The 16139-nt window shown below is 39.9% G+C and overlaps 1 protein-coding gene across 1 annotated transcript in view; it reads right to left on the bottom strand.

Annotated features, from left to right (window-relative positions):
* The window catches only part of pdlim7 (PDZ and LIM domain 7), a 31880-nt gene extending 16315 nt beyond the window's left edge, over positions 1-15565 (bottom strand). Inside the window, exons 1-3 of the mRNA XM_083914964.1 lie at positions 15415-15565; positions 12969-13067; positions 4826-4977 (exon numbers count right to left, since the gene is read on the bottom strand). Coding sequence (XP_083771090.1) covers positions 4826-4977; positions 12969-13067; positions 15415-15444 — 281 coding nt within the window. The 5' untranslated portion in view covers positions 15445-15565. The remainder of the gene's footprint in view (positions 1-4825; positions 4978-12968; positions 13068-15414) is intronic.
* Positions 15566-16139: the final 574 nt, after the last annotated feature.

Raw genomic sequence — 16139 nt, forward strand, 5'->3', positions numbered from 1 at the left:
GCAGTGGGGCTCAGCTGCAGAACATCTAGAGATTTGAGGGCTCGCCTATTTTTACCATGACATGCGTGCAGCTTACAGACAAAAAAAAAGAAAAAAAGACAGTGAATGGTCTTTCGACAGTCATATTGACATCATAACAGCACTTTCACTACAGTTTCAATGTGTATATATGTAGAATATGTGAAAAGATATAAACCAAACCATATTTGTATTATAACTTAACACTTTCTGTTTTCTGAATCTCAACCTTTTCTGTGTGAAACAAAAATAAAATGGCATTTATGATGAAATTAAATTAAACAATTTATTACTTATGCGTTGTATCTGTGGGCACCACACGCATGTAACTGCAGCAGTTTTAGAGAGGTAGTGGGCACACACTGCTCATGCAAGATTTTTGGCTCTGGGCTAACAGTCATTGACATCATGTCGAGACTTCCAGTATGACAAAAACTTATTTTTATAAAAGTTACCAACTGCAGCTTTGACACCAAAACCTCATTACTTTTCGCAAAGTCTTAGACTGTCCACAGATTCACCCATCCAGCTGAGAATAATTCACATGCCACAGTGTAGCAGGCTACACTTCTCAACTCTTATCCCAGGATTCACATTACTGTGGTGCACTTGCTGACAGTAGAAACACAGCAGTCGGTTCATTCAAATATCTTTACACATTAAACATAGAGGCACTGAGCTTTAAATCGCTGCTGGCTTCACTACCACCATGTTTGCATGATACACAAAGCTAATACAAAAGTGTTAAGCAAGAATGAACCAGCCTTGCAATCACCCTCATTGTTTCAAGCTACAGTCATACACACACACAAAACAATGGAAAGCGCTTCCTGTGACAATGAGAAATGAATAACCACTCATGTCACTGCCTGATCAACTACTGATAGACCAATGTTATTGACAGGACAGGATGTTATAAGCATGTCTGTGTGCGTCACACTCCTGGGAAGACAAGTTTCATACTTAAAAGCAGACTTATAGGGAATGTGTATGACAGACGCTTTGTACTGTATTTTTGTTTTTGCAAACTGGATTTAAATGAACAAATGTGGAGATGATTATGTCACACTTTTATGGAGTAAGTTAGTTTGCTTGGGCCAAGTTTGACCTGTTCTGAAACTGAATTTGCACACTGTGAGATCATTTCCAGCCTCATTTCATGGATCACTTATCTTAACGGATGCATGCTAGGCTTGCAAGCTGATGTTGGATAAAGTCAGAAATTTCGACACAAAATAGTTCTCCCATTATACTGTAATCAACTTTGCACACATCCCCAACGGACTCCAACCACAACACTCTAGGGCCAATCCCTGACAGTGAGCACTGACACATGGAGTGTTTCCCTGTAGCTGCTACGTGATCTCCTTTCTTTTAACGCAAAAATCCATTGCCTATATTTTACTGATTTCACTTCCTATAACAGGCTTTGGATAAAGCTCAACCTTCCTCATAAAAAAAGACAACAAATGATCATTGATGTTGAACAAAATGAGGCACTAAACCAAACAATAGACCATATCTCATCACCATGCAGCTGTCCTCCTCTCTTGACATAAAAGTAACTGTGGATGGTTGCCAAGATACATATAAATAAAACTGACAATAGCTCTTCTCTGAGAAGTGTTTCAGGAAAACAATATTTGCTTGTCAATATAATAACTAATAGGATGAAGAGAGGAGACTAGGGATTCATGGGAAAGGAGTCATGAGTGGAAGAAATGCTCAAATGTTTACAATAGCTGGACTCTACATGGAGATGAGAAATAGAGGAGGGAAACCACAGAATGCAGAGACAGTGTGGGTGATGTAAAGTAAACATGCTGGCTTGTTAGGAGCCTTTGGAAATATTAAACCACTCCCATGTGAGATAAAAGGTTAAAAAAGAAAACCTGTGTTTTTAAATGCACAGTAGAAATATTTCTACCATTAATGAGCTGTTTCAAACAATATTCACAAACAAAGCCACAATTGCATTTGTTACGCAATACCCATTACAAAGGGTGTCATATAGCAAAAAAATTTGAGATCGTGGAAGACCCGGAAATATTGTCCAATCAGAGCAGAAACATAAAATCATCTCATCCCAGGTTTCCCAGGTTTAATATAATGGGCTATGTAATAATAATAATAAAAAAAATTGTCATTAATCATCAACCCAAGTTTGAGTTTTGAACCTCCATAGGACAGAGAGAGGGCACATATGGCTCAAGTATGAACACTGATCCATCCCTCTGCAGAGAGCATGACGCCACTTCCCTCACCACACAGGCCAAGGTTCTCACTGCGCCTTTCCTTTTCCACCCTGCAAGACCCCACCCATGACTCTACTGCTCTCTCCCTCACACTCCTTTTAAGGCATTTAGGAGGTCGAAGTGTAGTGCATAACATCTTTCTGCAGGAAAAAAAAAAATACATGCAACATCAGCAATGTGTCTTGCTGGCTGCATGGAAAACAGGAATGCTCTTTGATAGCAAAGAGCATGAGGTCTTGTCAGCTTTGGGAATAAAAATAAACTGCTGGGGCGGCGGGTGGAACAGTGGTTAGAGCAGTTGCCCAAGGTAAAGAGGCCCGGGAGTTCGACTCCAACCTGCGGCCCTTTGTTGCATGTCTCCCCCCCTCTCTCTCACCCCATTTCCTGTCTGTCCTATTTAATAAAAAGGCTTGGAAAACTGCCAAAAAATAATCTTTAAAAATAACCTGCTGCAATTTTTAGTACACTACATATTACATACAAGATTGCAGTAGTAGTTACTCTAAAAACCCTTACGCATCTTACGCTCCCCCTCAAAAATTTGATTTTGATTTCCCAAGTTTAACAGTTTCTGCACTCTGCTCTACCTCGAACCACCTCTTCCTCTCTTTGTGTTCATCTTTCCTCTTCTCAAGCTATTCTAGTCAAACTAAAGTGATAAACTAGCATATGCCCTTATGCATAAATGTCCTTATAATTCACCACAGCCCAAGTTGATGTCTTCAAATGTCCTGTCCAAAACCCAAAAATATTCAGTTTACCATCAAGAATGACAAAGGAAAGCATCATATCTTCACATTTAAGGGGCTGGGACTTGCTAACAGTTTGTATTTTTGCTTAACAAAATGACTAAAAGGAGTACTCCATTAATAAAATAGTATGCTATTAATTTTGAATCAACTAATTATTGCAGCTCTATTATTTCATGAGTTTCATGTTGCAAAAACACCCAAAAAAAACATTTTAAAAAATGTACATGTGATCTAATAGCCCCATTAGATTTGATTATTATTGTTCTGGCTATTTTCTTATTCTGGAAAGTTGTATGAATGACTTGCGGCTGTTCTGACTCTCAACAAACAAGTGAACAAAGAAGATTTTTCAAAACTTAACAGCTGGGTCTTTTGGTAGGCAAAATGAACTAGATGTGAAATAGCAGTGTTACAACCTCTTTACTTTTTGATAATAATAAGTAGTCCCATGACAGCAGCAAGACTATTAAAACTTCTCAGTTTCTGAGGGCTTTAGACTCTTGAAGGGTTATGTTCCAGGGAGGGAAATCTCCCGATGAAACATTTGGCGTGCACAGAGAAACTACACGCGTTACTCAGTGCTAATTAAAATACTAATAAACAAACAACAAACCTTTTATTCTGAAGAAAGAGTTTCTCCAATTTCATTATCAAGCTGATGCATAATGTAAGGTACCTGCAGCTGCTCTAAAAATGTTTTTTTCTTTTCCCACCAAATAACTTTTGGCATGCATATGTGCTGCTGAAAGCAGACTACCAACCCCTCCTGTTGCTTCTTTCAGAAGGGCAGAAAGTTACTTAATAACTAAACTAGAAATAATTCTGAGAGCATGTACCTCCAATACGGTATAATCCTCCTGTTACTTTAGTAATTGAAAACGTTAAAGTTTTTAACTTGCATCTAGATTTGAACTGACATCAGATATATTGATTGATAATGTGCTGAATTTGGGGGGAAAAAAGCCCTTAATCCTGGGGATATTTGGTTAGTTCAAGGTTCAATTAAAAAATAAGGGTTTATAGCCAATTAAATCCATCAAGTTGCATGTTCATTGACTTTGAGCAGACCTCCATCATATTTTGCAGGATCACTCTGGGTTTATACTTGCACCTGTCTTATGAATGTGGTTGCAATTGTATTCACTAAGTTGGGCAATGGCAGCAAGACTTTGGCAAACACTTGTAGAAAATCTGCATAAAATTGGAAACAATTTGTAGGAGTAATAAAAAAGCAGTTTGCAAAAATGTGAAATCTGTGTGGGTGGAACTGGGCACACTTTAAACAAAGATACGGGTTAAGAATCCACGAATATTATTTTTTATCTAAGCCTAACAGTTCAAGATTATTGAGCAAAGGCATAAAGTGCTTTAAAAATTCGGTAACAAAATAAAAATCGCTACCAAAACCAAGTTAGTTCTTTTTTGGCTCATGCATCAAAATCAAATTGAAATATCCTGCTAACTGCTGTAGTAGACAAAGAAACAAACAGGTTTGAAAATACAGTATAACCTCCTGGGCAGAAATAATTACTTTTTGACAGCATGTCCAAGTCTAAAACTAAGCCTTAGGGGAAATGAAATAATGGAACGTGTGGGAGGGTAACTTTAATACAAATGTGTTTTGCAACCATCTGTCATACTGAGGCAAATTTCAGGGACATTATGGTATTTTATCTCTCCAAAGAATAAAGGAGGATATGCGTTTTGTGATGATTTATGCTGTTGTGTTTGTCCGAGATAAAATGGACGGTGAGTGATCATGGAGTGTTTTGTTGCGTCATGCATCGCCAGGTGACTTACTTGCTGAGGGTGAGGGTGAGGGAGTCTGTTGCTGCTCTGATCTTGTTTTGTGCCTCCACATGGGTCATGTCTTCTGCATTGGTGTCACTGATGGACACCACCCAGTCTCCGACCCCGACACCAGCCTGAACTGCCTTTCCGCCTGGGGTCAGCTGGAGAAAAGAGAGAGGGGCAGAAACCAGGCAGAAGTAAGAAATACATGAGGGCAGTGTAGGGATGCTCAATTCTGGCAAAAGTCTTGTTAAACATTTCACATGGTTACTCACTTTGGAAACATCGCTTCTGTTATTTGTGCACTTCCACAGCCTACTGACAACTACTAATCATATATTCAATATATAAAAAATAATTAGAACGCAAGACAAAACGAGAGCATCATTGTGAAACTGAATGGAGCACAACAATTTTCTTATCTCCCCTAGTCTTAAAAAGTAATTAAAAATTAATAAAAAAATTAAATTAAAAAAATTAATTTGATTAACCCAGCCCTAGGACAAGGTTTTCATAGGAGATGACAATTGTGTGGATAAAAACATGTCCTTACAGGAAGCTCCAGGGACAGAGGTAAACCAATAGGAACTATACTATAGCTCCTTTCATTGTTCAAATACAGAAAAAATATACCATGAACTTAAAATCTGTGATATCTGTATCATCTTGTAACTTGTTCTTTTAAGGATGGCAGGCAATAGTCAAAAAACCTCAAAACACAATTTACATGTTTAACACCTTAACTCCATTTCCCTATTGCTGCTGTTGTTATCTTAGTCGGCAGGTCATGTCTCCGAAAGAAAACATTTTCAGTGAAAAAAGTACTTAAATGTGATTGTGTTCCTGCACTACCTACCATTATCTCAAAGTAAATGTCAGCAGTTCAAAGCAAAATGTAGGAAATCTAAACGTCATGTTCAGTGTCTTTTGCTGTAACGTCTGTTGGCAACACTTAATAATCAACTCAGGGAGTCAGTGCGTCTGGGTCTGACAAGCCAGCCGAGATATTTCACTCAACACTATCGGGAACAGACATTATAGGTCATCATGATGTCATCAGTCATCAGCGTATGATTTGCTGCAGATGTGAGTACGAAAGGAACTCTTGAAAGCTGCAGACAGGGGCCATATGTTACAAATAGTCACATCATTTACTGGAACAACTCATCTAGACAGGTAGGTCACTGACCAGTTTTACTGACAAAACAATGACATCATCCTCTCGGGCTGTCACGCAGACTGCTGACATATTGAGTCAGAGCAGAGGGTTGGAGTTATGTTACAAACAGGAAGAACTTGACATAGTCTATATATGTAGGTACTAATGATTTTATACATGTGCACAGTGGTTTTTAGAGGACATGGCACCAGTGCAGTCTAATACACAGAGCACAGATGTCAAATCGTGTTTAGTAAGGGCCTACTCAGCTTGCCCATGCGACTTAATGAAACTCGAGACTTGTGTCAAAGTCTCGGATAACTAGAGCACAAAGTGCTCAGCATCAGATAAGTGAACGAGTGCCAGGATTTCTGGCAAAAAAACCTATTAGAATTACTCTCTGATGTCATGGATCCCTGCAAATGTTAGCTCATCAAAAGCTCAAAGGAGTCAGTGGTTCAATCAATAGATTTCTGCCATGTTCAGCTAAGCTATCACACGTTCTGCTTTGATTCTGCACATTAAACATAAACACTTGTGTGAGCAGGGGGGTAATATGCTCCGTAAGCTGCTGACAGCTCAGGCTGAGAAACTACTCCGCACCACACAAAAAACACAACAAAGTTAAAGCCTGACTTGAATCAAAACACAGCAACGCTAAAAATAGGAAGAAGTGCCTCAGGGGCAATCCAAGCTACACTTATTTTACAGCCAAGTTCAAACATCACTTTAATTGCCTTTGATTTGCACTCACTGGAAGCAATTAGAGAGGTTAGAAAGAAATCATTTCTACAGTCAAGGAAGAGTTTTAACAGCGTACACTGGAGAAAATCAACTATGACATGGACACATGTGACATATTCTGAAAAGGGAAACAGTCTGGCATGATGCCACCAGGATCATTACAGAGAGCTGCATACCCCTTTTTATTACTATACTAGATTGTTAAACTTGAGTCCCTTTTCATTTTACCAAAATAAAACAATGATTTTACTAGCTAGCATTTAACAACAGCACATCCCATGAGCCTTAGCCAGAGTCACTGTCAAAGCCTCGAGGGAGTTGTTAAATTTTTTTTTTTAATTTCTGCTAAAATAAAGTGAAAATGTTACTAGCCAGCGCAGTGATAGATGCCTATGCAGTGTAGAAAATGGACCGAAACCCCTATCATTGTGAGTCATATTTTCAGAAATAATATAAAATAGCTTTTTATGAAATTGAGCAATGAAAAGTAATGCAGGTCAACCCTGAAGTGGGATGGGTCTGTGGAAAGAGCCAAAGTTAGTTTTAATAAATAACATGTGAAATTAAATACAGATGACTATGAATAAATGAGGAATGCAAGAAGAAGAAGGAATGTCAATGTATTCATACAGAGCACAAAAGGATCACTGAGTGGTTTGATGAAATTGAAAATAATGAAGTACAGTTTCAGAGACTTTGAGAGAGTACTGAGGCTGATTGAACAGATTGTAGATCTGCGCATGTGTGTCTGTGTGTGTTGAGTTACTGATGGACACGGACACCTGTGCTCCTGGCTCAGGTTCAGAGTGCAGCTGCTCCCTCACTTGAGAAGGCAGCAGTAAAGTTGCTGTGCTCAGACCTTTGGATGGTAGGGGGCGAACGGAAACCCTATACTCGCCAGCAGTTTGTCAATACGACAAAGGACAGTGGAAAACATGTCCCTGAAGGCAACACACCGCACTGTACCTCGCAACAACCAGGGATCTCACATGATGTATAAGAACATCACGTAGCAGCGCTGATATCACAAAGTTGGCTTTTTGATTACGTCAGTTCCTTTGACACAAGTGAAAGAAAACTAATTTGGGCATGAATTATTTTGTGCAAATATGCTTGTAGCTCACTTCAAACTAACAGCATGACATTTGTGCAACTGAAGGTATTCACAACTGCAGGGTTAGCCTTACAGTTAGTTGCCTGTTTCAAGGCTTTTTGGCAGAGTGCTGTAGCAGAGCTGTTTTGGTATGCTATCAAATTTCAAAGCATGAGGCAACCTTTCAAAATGCAACGTCTTGCATTCACCTTTGAAGTTCCTCCCTTGGCTGACCCTACATGTGAGTCAGGGCCTCATACTCGCTCTGGGCTGGCAACTCTTGTTTTTGGTTCAACTAATAATGCACTAAAGTATATCTACAGCTGTAGATATATTGGCCAAGTAACTCTGCACCAGCTCACTTTTATTCTTTCTAGGCTATTTGGGGGCTGAGAGACAGTCTGTCCTTACATCACTCACGCAGCACAGCTGATGCAAAGCCATAAATATCCCTCTGAGAAATGGAAAACCAAACCTGAAAGTATGTGGTCCTGCTGAAACGACTGTGGTGGAGCACCTAGCACTAACTCACCTTAATCTTAATCCAAAACACCACAAAAGTCTCAAATGACACCAGAAACAGTTGACAGATTTCTCTCTAGGATGGATAAGGATTTGGGAAGTGGCCAGATTTGGCAAGAAAGGTGTTTGTATTATTATACACAGCGGCTCTCCGTCTCTTCTTCTCCTGTTGGTGTATTTCTGTGGCAGTTACAGTGCTACATCCAGGCCTGGCATGTGCGTTTTACCCGGTTTCACTGGTTTCGTGTGGACGCAGATATTTTTTTGAGCTGAGTCCGTACGGACAGAAAACTTTTTAAGAACGACGGCGAAAAACAAAGGTCGTTTTCAAACGTGTTACTCTGCTACACTGATCACAACATAAGACATTTACATCCAACTATCCACATGTAAATGTCCCCTGCGGATAATCAATCAGTAAGTACTGAATTATTTATTCAACCCCTCTAACAAGGCCTCTTTCCCCAGGCTTTGGGTTTGTGTGTGCGTGTGCCTGTGTGCCTGTGTGCGTGTGTGTGTGTGTGTTAAAGAGGGGGGGGGGGGGGGTTAAGAGTACACAAGTGATAAAGCAACAGATGTTCTACCATCCAGACAGATTCTCACATGCAGAGAAACAGAAATATAAGACTCAATGAAACATCCAGCTGTGATGGTGAAGGAGAGACAATCACAAATCTCCTCCACCGCTTATTGCCTTGACATCATCTGCAATTTCCTGTGAACATTTGATTTCAGTGTTGTGGCATGTGTTTTGTCGATCAAAACCAGATGGTGCTCAGGAGGCTTGGTTATGGTATTGTAATGTTTTAGTATCACGATGGCACGGGATCTGAGACAGATTTGTGGAGAAACTAATCAGAGGAGTTGTAGTTGTACCCCAGACTGGGGTAGACTCAATTAAAACATCAATGAAAGTGTCACAACGCCATCTTGCTTCCTAAATGTTGTAGCTTTTCTTTTGAAACAGGATGTTGACGCAGACACATGGAGAGAGCTATACTTTTCCTTAAATAAACCTCAAACTTATCAAGGTCACAGAAGTCTGGAGAAATCAAATAAAAAAGTTGGCACAAAGGTTGTTTAGAAAACCGTCAAGACACAGTAGGCTGTCTCTAGAGGAAGGATCAAACCAACAACTCAACTGACTGTCTCAAGATTTTCAGCTTTCATGGGAGGAGATGCTTGTGAGGGCCTACAGGATGTTTAACGCGTTCATGGTGCTGCTGTGAGATGATAATCCTTGAGCATTTAAAAATGCTGTGTCCTGTGTTACAAACTGGATACAATTCAAACGGTTGTTGTGAAAACCACCATGGAGTGGGAAAGGTAGTATCCAGTGTTTTTGGAGCTTCACCCCATACTAGGGATTTAAGTCAAGATATTTCAGCATCTGCTTCCCCATATTTGACCCTTTTTTAGGTCTGTCCCTAACAAGTCTGCAAACATCATCATTGGAGTACACCTTTAAGTATCATTTGAATGCCAAGAACAACTCCCAACCCTAACAGAAATGTCAGTTCACCAGTGCCAAGCAGCATCCAACCAATGTTCATCCCAAGCTGGGAGGAGGGTGCAGTGACGCACACAGCTGTGTCCACTGCCCGGTATCACTGTGCCAGTTAGAAAGAGATATGATGACATTTCAGTCACAGTACCAACAGAGAAAGCCATTGCTCTCTCTTTGTTTTTCCTTAACAGAGTGGTGAAGCAATAACACTTGGTTGTGATTTCACTGGTAAGATGTTTTTATACATCTGCTAAAACAAGGGCTAAGAAAACAAAAAGTGGAAAATGAATATTAAAAAGTCAAAGAAAGGTTATGTACATATTATTTCAGCTGATAAATGGGTGTATACTATACACATCATGCTAAGGTCAAAAGGTTATTTTTCCTTTCACGGTGACTTAACAGTTTGTCTTGGCATGGTCTCCTTTCTTCTGATCTCACTGAAAAAGTATTCCAGTGAAATTGGTGGAGATGGATTGATTGGGGGTGTCCATCAAATGCATGAGAAAAGTGAGTTTGGAAGACATATTGGATGCAGAAGGAGAAGAGGATTGTCTGTTGGCCACGGCAGGGTGGATATGAGAAAAATCCCAGGAATGCTGAGAAAGCATAGCTTTCCAGGCTCGCAGACAGAGGAGGAAGGAAACAAGAGCCTTCACAGAGTATGGAAACCTATATACAAACTCACTCACATAGGAGGTTACAGACCCACAACTTTCCAAGTCAATACAAAGATGATGAGAATCTCCATTTACAGAACAAAACAGCTGTGTAAATGATTAAATATAAAGTTATTTATGATGTGACATCTGCCACAGTAAGACCAAACTCAAATTAACTAAATAACCATGAGCGCAGAATAAATCTGGTCTCAACAAAACTAACTGCCATCTTATCTTTACAAAAAAAACACTTAAATGCATTGATCTTTCAGGAGTTATCGCTTGCAATCTCTTTGCCTTACAGCGTCTTGCTGAGCCCTTTTGTCCTGTCACTCCAAATCTTCTTCATTGTGTAATCACTTTTAACCGACTGTCTGGGTGGAAATTCTTATCTCATCAGTTTCAAACCAGTAAAGAAACCACCCATTAAATGCATTCAATGTAAGCCGAGTGAGTGCAGGCCTGACTTTCTCTCCTGTTACTAAGGGATACTGTATATCTTTGAGGTTTACATCTCCTGGTTGGGCTGTTTATATCCTCTGTGACTGTGTGATTCACAGTCTAGTCTTTTATGACAAATGCAAGGAGCCAACAGTCCCTGAGAAGTAAAGAGAGAAAACCTGTCACATCTTTATAACTCCTGCAGCCTGAGGCCTGGTGGGCTGCTGCAAAAAGCCAAAAAGATATTAGCCACTGACCAGTCGTTAAGGCTCCAATCTTAGCAGTACTGGGGTTTGTTTGTTTTGTTTTTTTCAGAATGGCGGCCATTATCATTTTTACACCAAGCTGCTTAGACAAACCTGGGTCCAACTATATTTATTGAGAGACTGGTGAGGCAAGGCTCTGCAATACAGAAAATGTAAGTCATATTTCTGTTTAAGAGAGGAAAAGACTTGAATTGCAAGTAAAATTCATAAATAACACGCCACCTCCTGTTCTGGCTGATTAGTCAAATAATTCAACTGCAACCACAGACGCACAGGTGACATTAGCCCTACAGTACACCATGTCAGTCTAGACTGAAATTCCTCTAAGTCAACTCCTATCCCACCCTAAATCCCTGTTTTGTTTCCGGGCTATTTGTCATGTTACTTTGTTTTTTTACATCTGTTTGGTCTTTTACGGGTAGAAGAAAATGTGTCTTGTCATGAATCCAAGGGGAACATTGTGTTTCTGACTGCAATGCCTGCCAGAGAGCAGAGCAGATACAAGACATGTACCGACAAGGCTGGTGATATCTATTGGTCTCACCACAGGATTACATCAACTCTATGCGCGCACACACACACACACACACACACGCACACGCACGCACACACGCACGCACACACACACACACACGCAATATTCTAATTTTCAGGTTAATACTAGTATTTTGGGTTGCTACTAGGACATGTTTACATGCTTTAATGTTCAAACAACACATTCTTTTTTTCTTATCTGTCTGAATATCTGTCTTTCTTCTTACCTATATATAAAAATATAGTATAGTTGTGACGTCACACCTGAATGCTTGTTTAATGGTGCAGTTTCTGAATACAGCCTTTGTGAATTTCTCTCTGGATTAGAGCTTTTGATACGCTTTATAATCAAAAAATGGAATGGACATGGAAATCTCACTTTTTACAATATTAGACCTTTAATGCCCTTCAGCAGCTACAAAGAAACAAAGAATTGAAAGTGTTTTAAGGACTATTTTGGGATAACCTCAGGAGGCCAACAATTATAACCTATTAACTCCTCATTATCTCTAAAATAGGAAACTGATAATGTTGAACATGACTGATGATTTAATAAATGTGAATCATTTGTACATTTATATATCACCCCAGCCTCTAAGGTGGCAATAGAACAACGTCAGTGGGGAATGAGTGCGTAATAGAAGGTCAGATCTTTGTGCACAATAGCTGGCAGCAATATTGGAATGATTTTATGTGTTTGCATGCATGTGTGGCTGCTAGTGTGAGTCTGTGTGTTTGTCAGGCAAAGAAGCTCTGCTCTTATAAGGCCTGGAAAGTGGTTGCTGCTCTCTTCCATAGCAGCAAGTTTATTGAGTATTTAAAATCCATTCTGTGAAGCGGTAGTGACCGAACATGGAGAGCTAGTACAAAGCACTGCGAAACAAACAGCATATCCTTGTGACCAAATAATACTATTAATACAAACTTACCGCATGTTAGGACTGACTGAATAAGGGTTCGTAAACACACACACCATAAAAATGTGAGTGATATGAAAATGAACACCACAGTCTACAGACAAAATCTTTGACTATGGAAGCTTAAGAAAAGATGACATGCATATGCTCAGGTGATAATTACACAGGAACCAAAACTATTGAACTTTTTTTTTGAGAAAGGATTTTATATTGAAGCTTAGAAGAACATTAATTACTTCACAGAATGATGGAGCCATCAATGATCGCAGATGCAGAGAAGTGCAAAAGCTGACAAATAGTTACTTACCCTTGACACAGTGAGGGGCATGCTGAAGTCCTTGCCACCCTGCAGCCTGAAGCCCCAAGGCGCTGGGCCGCTAAGGGTTACAGAGTATACGTTCATAGCCTTGGAGAAGACAAAGGAGGAAACAATGTCTTAATTAGTCAGAAAGCTCAGAATAAGGTAATTTTCTGTTTCACCCAAGCGGCCTGGCAGCTGGTTGTCTGAGAGTATATAGTGTTACTTGGAAACGTTCTAGCTTTAAAATTAACCATGTTACAAAAAAACAATTAAATGTGTCTCTCTGGTAGAAATATTCCACTAATGGTTTAAATTAGGCTATTTGCATGCCTTACAAGATGATAAATTATCAAGTTTGCCACTGTGACACAACGTTCCTACATTTATCAACATACAAACTAATAGGTTGATATCAGGTGAGAACTCATGTGAAGCGAAGTTGAGAGTGTAAAAAGTATATTATAATGCAGACGAGTACCACAGAAAACATCCAGATCAAAAATCTAATGGACGAAAAGAACAGCAGTGATATTCAACTGTTCTTCTTTCTTTCACAGTGAAAACAACAAACTCATTGTATTAAATAAATAATTCAACCATTTGGAATAAACTTTAATGAAACATTGGCACGCTTGCCCACAGCATACAAACTTTCCTTGATATTTTTGAATTGTTTACGCAACTTGTACAGCTATGAAACCAAGAAAACAGTGTGAAAAGACTTCACCAGATCTAATTGGTTAAATAGAATGGCAAGTCACGGAATAACAAGGTAATTTTAGGAACCAAAGGCAACATGAGACGCCGGACTATGTCACTTGCAAATTACGGCTGTACCACTGACCCCTGTACCCGGGACAGCTCTTGCTCCTCCTCCTCCTCCTCAACCCTACCAGGTGTCATTGCTCTTTGTAACACACCTAGCTTCTCTGGATGCCACAATGCAAACCTACCTTGTCCTCGAGGGCTGGCCGTTAGCCCAAACCTGGGAAAAAGCTAAAGAGTCAGTAAGCTAGGGCAAGCAGATTCTGTCTCTGTTGGCAAACCCTACCCTCTACACTGTCTGGGACAGAGGCGAGCCCTAGCCTCTCCTCACTCTTCAGAGGCTATATAAGGAATGTAAAACTACACCAAACTATTTCAGCCCAACACCCACATGAGTCACAGAGAGAGAGAGAGAGAGAGAGAGAGAGAAAGAGAGAAGGGGGTAGAGGAGGACAGAGCGAGGTAGTCAACTACCCCTATATTCTGGTAAAAAGCCTTCTACATCAAAGTCAATTAAACTGTTTTTTTAAATGTACTTGAGAAGCAGAAGGCCACAACTGAAGTAGGGACTGCCTAGGGACTTCTACATTCCTTATGGATGGCATGGCACTCAGTACAACCAAACCAGCAATTATATTTTAACAGCAAGTTCTTAAAGCAACAGCAGAGCTCATTCACATATAGTAAAAACTGAAATAGGGCTCATGGATAATACAAAATATAGCAATATAGTCCTTGCCAAAAATGATTCAGAAAGTAACCCGCCAAGCACCCAGGATACCACCATCCACAAAACATGCAAATCTGCTAATTGTGGACATGATTCTTAAATGTATCCATTCATTGTGTTAATGTGCTACACTGAAATATCAATGCTCTTTCTAGATTATATAAACAAAACTAAACTTGGCTTTGTTTACCGTTACTTTTCTTTTTCATATTACACCTCCTACAGAGAAGTCCAGGAGCCGAGAAAATCAATTATAAAGAGAGACAGCTTGAGACAATAAATGGAAAAGACCCATAGCAGGAACAGGTAATGGAGTTTAGATTATAATTGGGATAACAGCACACTGCAAATGTATCATTGAGTTGTTTTAAGCAAATTACAATAAGACAGTAGGAAGTAACAGCATCAATCTGGATGCATTTCAGTTCATTAAATAACACCTAGTGGAGAAATCATCAATCTAAGCCAATAAATGTGCCTGGGGTGCTCATCGAAACGACGCTGGCCCTGTTTATGGTGTTGCTATTTATAATCGATGGTGTCACTGTAATATTTCTGTAGGAACGTGTACTTTCAATGGTAGCGTTGTGTCTTCAAATACACGAAATTAGACGCTTTGCTTTTACAGGCTACGCAATTATGAGCTTATAAAAGCTTACTTTTAACTGTTTTCGGTGAGTCCAAGAGCATTATTTGCAACAGGTAATTAAACACTGAAGACTAGTAAGAACACCGCTGTAGTGCAGACCTTGAAATACACCCTTTACATGCACAATAGAAACAGCAGGAAGGGGCACGAAAACTAGTTTGCTTGTTGGCACCGACGGTAGTTCAGAGCAGCCAGCCAAAACCGTGTAGTGCACAGTAACACAGCCCATACAACAACTTGGACTGTGAAAAAGTTACTCCACACACGAAGGAATGCGTTCAAATGTTGGGACAAACACATTAACGTACCTCTTGACTCACGTCGTGTTCGCCTGACATCACGAGTCCGTCTCCTGGAGTTATAAAAAAAAAACAGTAACTCGGTAGATGGGCTAACTTTCGGACTTCCTTAGAGCGGACGTGAGGAAGCCACAGTGGATCCCCTCGGTGAGCAGCAGGATCATTGCCTCAAAATCTTTTAGTAGGACTCGGCTTGAAACGTCACAAGTCACGTGGCTCACTGCCTTATTTCATACCCGGGCTGTGTACCAGAAGAGGCCGTGCTGTGCACACATCTCACCATCTACAATGGAGATCAACATGAGAAAACAACTTATTAATACTTGATTCATTCTGAATACTGTTATTTTTTTATTGTTCAGAATTTGTTAGAACATCAGCTCTGACTATACCACTGCTGTCCTAGCATGTTGTTAAATAACCAAGGCACTTCAACAAAAACCTTTATTTTGTGAAAAAAGCAGTGAGCAAAATTAGAGAACAGTAACCATTGTATCAGAAGAGAAGATTAAAACAATGTTTTCTTCGGGCTATAGGATTAAAAAAATGAACAGGAAGTGTAGAGGCCCTTGCTTTGAATGACTTCAGCACATCTGCGCCCACAGGACATCACTAGTTTCTCACACTGCTCTGGTTTCATCTTGGTCCATTCTTCTTCAGTCTCTTCCACAGTTTGGTAACTGTAGTGGGTTTCTTAGACGTTATTTTGTTGCCAAGGATTCTCCAGAGATTCT

The sequence above is a fragment of the Echiichthys vipera genome (genome assembly GCF_963691815.1).
Source record: "Echiichthys vipera genome assembly, chromosome: 6".
Classification (NCBI taxonomy): Eukaryota; Metazoa; Chordata; class Actinopteri; order Perciformes; family Trachinidae; genus Echiichthys; species Echiichthys vipera.